Source organism: Octopus bimaculoides, chromosome 23 (genome assembly GCF_001194135.2).
Source record: "Octopus bimaculoides isolate UCB-OBI-ISO-001 chromosome 23, ASM119413v2, whole genome shotgun sequence".
NCBI lineage: Eukaryota > Metazoa > Mollusca > Cephalopoda > Octopoda > Octopodidae > Octopus > Octopus bimaculoides.
The window spans coordinates 33,526,237-33,533,059 of NC_069003.1; the positions used below are offsets into that span (position 1 = coordinate 33,526,237).

At 37.9% G+C, this 6,823-nt stretch overlaps 1 protein-coding gene across 1 annotated transcript in view; it reads right to left on the reverse strand.

The window, feature by feature from the left end:
• Positions 1-6,823, reverse strand: part of LOC106875491 (uncharacterized) — a 35,253-nt gene that overhangs the window by 4,679 nt on the left and 23,751 nt on the right. The window contains exon 3 of the mRNA XM_014923661.2: positions 4,311-4,487. Within this exon, the coding sequence (XP_014779147.1) occupies positions 4,311-4,487 (177 nt within the window). The remainder of the gene's footprint in view (positions 1-4,310; positions 4,488-6,823) is intronic.

Consider the following 6,823-nt stretch of genomic DNA (forward strand, 5'->3'; position numbering starts at 1 on the left):
ATATATATATATATATATATACATACAACATGAATACTTTTTGTCTCTTGTTCTGTAACTAATACTTCTTTATATATATATATATATGTGTGTGTCTTTGTGTCTGTGTTTGGGACATGCTCAACTGGCTAAAGTCAAACAACTGACAAGCAAATCTGTGGTATTGAGCAGAATATATTTGCTGTAGCCCATCTTTTACACCAAGACAAAACAATGTACATGATAATACTTCTAATTAGTTAAGATGAGAAGCCATGAGAGCCACTGCCTGGTACTGCATCAGGGCATTTATTATTATTATTATTATTAAGTTCCGGGGTCAATGTAATTGACTAACCTCCCCTCCCCTCTAAAACTGCTGGTTTTGTGCCAAAATTTGAAACCATTATTATTAACAATGTTGTTCTTGTTGTGGATGACAGAATTGGTATTGCGCCAGAAAACTACTATGCAGTATACACGGTGAATGTTTAATAAGTATTGAGAGGTTAAATGCATTATTTTCTGACAAAACAACTTTCAACAAGACATGCTATCAAGCAACTGACAAGAATAACGGTTTCACCAACACTATCTACCAACTACCCTAAAAACACAGGCAACAAAAATGTTATATGATATAACCCACCTTACAACATATGTGTTACAAAACATTCCACTAAAGTGCTCAACAAAAACAACATTAAAATGAACTGCAGCTATGTGGAAAAGATGTTTTGTGTCATTATGAAGCACAATGCAAAATATTGCAAACAAATGGTGCTGGCATGCAACTGTTAAATAAATAAGAATGTCATCTCCTAAAGAGTAACACCAAGAGAAAAGCATTGCATACTGTGCTGATGTCTTTCCCCACCAACAGAAACACATCTGCAAATTACAGAGGGCTTGCAGAACACGCTTTCAGAAGTTTCCTGCACTAGCTTAATAACTAATTCAATCATTGCCAACTGGGAAACACCACAGTAATTTCTAAGTATATTTGGAAATTGAGAGAAAAACCATGGACATTTCATGGCAGTTCTTCCCCCAAGCCTTTTCTTTGTCTGCAGACAAACTTTATAAAGCAATAACAAATTTTTTTTCCTGTCTTTTAAATTTTCAGTGTTAGAAAAGATATAACGATGTTGCAGAAGTGAGGCATCAAATATCTCAATAGACAATAATGGTTGCTAGGTAACAATTAAAATCATTGTATACTAATGAAAAAAGCTGTTACTGACTCAAGAGAGTTAACCAAGCATAAAACGTGTGTTAGTGTATCAATAAACATCAATATGTATCTATAATTTATCAATAAATAATGAAACAGAGCAGTAACAAGGGCAGTGGAATGGGAGAAATATAACGATACAAGTCTAAATGGCTTGTGGGATAGAGTAGCTGTTACATTACTTTAGCTACTGAGTTCAAATCCTGCCAAGGTCAACTTCCTTCTTTATCCTTCAGTGAAGTACCAGGGTTAAATTAATTGTCTTTTACTCCTAAATTTGTGGCCTTGGCCTAAGACAGAAATAATATTATTTCTATCAATATCTAAATTATTCATTCAGGTATGGCTGTGCAGTAAGAAGTTTGCTTCCTAACCACATGGTTCTGGGTTCAGTCCCACTACTGTAGCACCTTGGGCCAACCAAAGCCTTGTGAGTTGATTTGGTAGAAGAAAACTGGGAAAAGCCCATCATATGTATGTGTGTGTGTGTATATATAAACATACATATATATCAATTTGTGTGCGTCTGTGTTTATCCTTTGTCACTGCTTGACAACTGGTGTTAGTATGTTTATGTCCTCGCAACTTAGTGGCTCAGCAATGTCTACCTCTCTGTCAATCTGTTACTCTCTCTCTCCTGTCAGTGTGTGTATCTTATTTCACCCATTTTGTATTATATAACATTTGCACATTTTTTTTTTTTACACTTATAAATTAGAGACAAAATTATATGCAATCTTGGAAATGTAAGCCGACATGTGCAACCTACATATACTGAATAGCAAACAACCATACACATGCATTCATTCATGCATGCACAGCAGCATACAAAAACACCATTGTCCTTATGACACAAAAGACAATATATTTAACCACCTTTACTACTCCTTCTCGCTCTTACCCACAAGGACAGTGGCCTAGTTTGAGGAGCACTGGGATGGAACCTTTATTCCACTTAATGAAATTCAGTGAACTGTTAGTAGTTATGAATGCTGACAGTTTCACATAAAACCACTACAATTTACTAACAGGTGTCAGATCACCATTGAAGTCTTATGAACACTCCTTGCTTTCATTTGTTAACTCAACAAAAAAAGTAAATCTTTATCTTCTGTAATCAGCCTGACTATTGTAGTAATCAAATTTCCCCTGACAAACTTCTTACCATCCTCAATACTTTACCAAATCCAGCCAATATATTCTACCAGTTCAAACCAGCTCAATCTGGTTACTCACACCCATCATAATGATATTGACAGCAAAAACCAGATCACTACATTTATCAGAGTAAAACTTGTCTCAAAGCTGAACTGGGAAAATTAAGTGGAAAGAAAAAACAAAAACCCCAGAAAATAAATATCCTTTTCTACTCTAGGCACAAGGCCCGAAATTTTGGTGGAGGGAGCCAGTTGATTAGATCGACCCCAATATGCAACTAGTACTTAATTTATTGACCCCGAAAGGATGAAAGGCAAAATCGACCTCAGCAAAATTTGAACTCAGAACATAAAGGCAGATGAAATACCGCTAAACATCTCGCCTGGCGTGCTAATGTCTCTGCCAACTTGCCACCTAAACCCAGAAAATAAATGAAGATGAACTGCAATAGTTAAAAGAACAATAAATCCTTGGTCCTTGAAGGCTTTAGCTGAACAAATCAACCCCCAGGACATTTTTTTAAAGCCTGGTATTTATTCTATTGATGTCTTTTGATGAACCACTACATAGATAAATCTTGCAGCCAGGAATGAAAGCCCCCACCTCCACTTGGCGGACAACTATAGACTAGTGGTCTATTTAAAGCCAAACGCCTGCAACAGCCATTCTGAGTTCATTCAGGTGAGTGAATGATGAACAGGCAGGTGAAACAGGTAGAAAGTGGAGAATGTGGGGGAATCTATGTGAAACAACTTGTAATTAATAAAATAAAATAAAAATGTACATTATTTACATTATATACATTTGACGGATATTTGTCCTCATCTTGTTTGTTGTTAACACAATGTTTCGGCTGATATACCTGCAAAGTGGTTGGTGTTAGGAATGGCATCCAGCTGTAAAAGCCCTGCCAAAAGACCACAACAGAAACATCAGTTTTCCTCTGAAGTCCTTGACTAATGACCATCTTAAGATTTCATACTGGCAAACAGTTGATTTGAAATTATTTTCAGGAGACAGAGATGAAATTTCATCAAAAGAAATGTTAATATTTGATATTTGAGAGCAGCATTTGGGAAAAGTGTTTTATAAATGAAAAATATTCACATGAATTGTATTAGTATGTTGCCATGTGAAAGCTATAAATACCTAGGTATTGATGAATGGGTATAAATACCTAGGTATTGACAAAGGTACTGGGAATAAAATTGAAATTGACAAAGGCTGTAGAAAAAAAATCCATTCCATCTGACATGAAACGACAGCTTCTACAGGAAAATTGATGTTGATCATCATCATTTAATGTCTGTTTTTCATGCTGGCATGGGTTGGATGGTTTGACTGAAGACTGGCAAGCTGCACCAGATTCCAATCTGATCTGGCATGGTTTCGATGGGTGGATGCCTTTCCTAATGCCAACCACTCCAAGAGTGTAGTGGGTGCTTTTACGTGCCACTGGCATAGGTTTCACTGAGGTGACACTGGCATCAGCCATGACTACGATCTCACTTGGTTTGACAGGTCTTCTCATGCATGGTATATTAGCAAAGGTCTCAGTCACCTGTCACTGTCTCCATGAGGCCCAACATGTGAATGGTGCTTTTTATGTGCCACTGGCACAGGTGCCAATCAGACAGCTCTGGTATCAGTCATGACTACGATTTCACTTGGCTGACTTTGGCCACAACAGGCATCAATATTTCTCAGAGGTAGAAAAAGTTTTAAGCCATTTCATACAAACTTTGAGTATTACTCATACAGTTGCTGCTAACATAGATTTGAGAACAGGGGGTGCAGAAGATGCACTTGCACCCCCTAAAATTTTGTAAGTGCAGTGAAAATGCTTTGAACTTCCTGGGTTGGATCTGAGTTTCCACACACACACACACACACATATATATATATGGAGAGAAAAAATGAGAAAGAGAGATGTACTGACCTGTGATAATTTGCAAGAAGGAAGAGACCAGCCCTAGTTTTCTGGCAATTACAAGATGTTTGGTCCTCATCGGTCCCAGCAGCACTAACCACATCAGCATGATGGCAATGAGCAGGATACCAAACCCTGCCCCAGCAACTTCAAACAGCCGTGTAAATACTAACCAAGTAGGGGTCACTGAAAAATATAAATGGTGGTAGAAGTCAGAAACATAGGCTTGGGTGCAGGGGATGTAAGTGCATCTGCCCTGCCCAAATTCTTTGACAGGGGTCAATGCAGATGCTTTGAACATCCTCCTGAAAAACTTCATGGCCAAAACCAATGAGCATAGAGACATTTTTGGACAGATTTAAGGCATTACTTTTCCATTATTGAATTTTTTCTGATTTGGTTGAATTACAAATATAACAACATAATAATAATTATTATTATTGCTCCTGTTTATAACAAAAGAGATAGTATGGTGGACCCGTTTGAAAGGGCTAAAGACAGACACTTTCCTCTTTGGCCAAAGCCCTCATCAACTTTTTCAAAGTTTTACTTGAAAAGGAAGTTGAGGGTGGAGAGGGCAGTGTTGTCTTGTAGCAAGTTTGTTGAAAGTTGGGTGAATGTTGGAAGACTGGCCAGTGTCAATGGACCAATTCTGAGTGTGCACCTGTAAAAACAAAAAACAAAAAAAAAAGGAGAAGGGTTTTTGCTCTGTTTTTCAGGCTTAGCGGCATTTTGTCTGTCTTTACATTCTCAGTTCAAATTCTGCTGAGGTTGACTTTGCCTTTCATCCTTTCGATGATGGCCACAAATCTAAATTTATAACCAGGGTAGCCCACAGTCTACATAAAGTATCTTTGGATCATCGGACAACATGCCGTGCTTGAGGAGACCCATTGAGTCAAGTAAATCAAATCAAATCAAATCAAATGGAAATTGTAGTTGTGGCTGATGCCAGTGCCACCTGACTGGCTCCCATGTTGGTGGCACGTAAAAAGCAACATCCGAACGTGATTGATATCAGCCCCCTTGCCCCAACTGGCTCCTGCACAAGTGGTATGTAAAAAGTACCATCCGAACGTGGCTGATGCCAGGCCCACCTGACTGGCTCCTGTGCTGGTGACACGTAAAAGCACCCACTACACTCTCAGAGTGGTTGACATTAGGAAGGGCATTCAGCTGTAGAAACTCTGCCAGATCAGATTGGAGCCTTGTGCGGCCTCTTGGCTTGCCAGTACCCAGTCAAACTGTCCAACCCATGCCAGCATAGAAAACGAACGTTAAACGCTGATGATGGTACAAGAGCTGTATATGCATGTGTGTGTGTGTGTGTGTGTGTGTGCCTATGTGTTTGTACTCGAGGTCAAAGACAAGGATACAAAAGAAAACGATGGAAGGCATTGTAACCATTCACTTATCACCAAGTACAAAATAAGCATATGGGTTTGTATGGACATGTATGAGTGTATGTATTCATGTGTGTGCTTGCATATTTATGAGTATATGTATGTACACACACACACTCGTACACATACACACACAAGTGTGTACTAATAAATGTGGATGTGTGTGTGTGTTAACCTAAAGTGTTTAAGGTCACAGAGTATGACGTCAATGAAATCTTTGTAATTGTCCACTTAAATTGTATATAATACAAATACATATATATATATTTATATACATACACACACATGTGGTTTTGTGTGTATGCATATATATATATATATATATATATATATATATGTATGTGTGTGTGTGTGTGTGTGTGTGTGAGTGAGTATATATATACACATATATATATATAAATGTGTGTGTGTACGCATGCATGTGTGTGAGCGTGTGTGTGTGAATGTATAAAGTAACCAAGGCGTCACAATGTGGCTCCATTGAAGTAATCTAGCCGACTTTGTGACTTTCTGGCTTAATGAGTTTATGATTAATTGAGAAAACATTAATTATTTGTGGAGACATTTATTTCAACAGTCAACAACTTCAGACAAACAGGCAGGTGAGTATATAAGTAGAGACACAGGTAGTTAGATAGAGAAATAGGTAGGTAAATGAATATGTAGACAGGTAGATATATAGGTAGATAGCTAGATAGATAGGCAGGCAGAGAGAGAGAGAGAGTGAGTGATAGATATATATATATATACAGATAGGTAGGTAGACATGTATACATACATGTGTGTGTGTGTGTGTGTGTATAGAGAAAGAGAGGGAGAGATAGATAGATAGGTAGGTAGACACGCACCTATATATGAGAGAGAGAGGGGGGAAGAAAGAGAGAGAGGAAAAGAAAGAGAGAAGAATGAGAGAGAGAGAGAGGTTAGCAGGTAGGCACATGTTATGAAGAAAGAGAGGTAGATGGACACAAATAAAGAAATAAAGAGGTATGTAGACTATACATAGATATACACACATACACATATGAGGCCTTAGGCTATATATTCACACACAAACACAGCTAGGCCACTTTGAATAAAGTGCACAGTCTTGCTGGTGTTGAAATTTTTTTACTATAT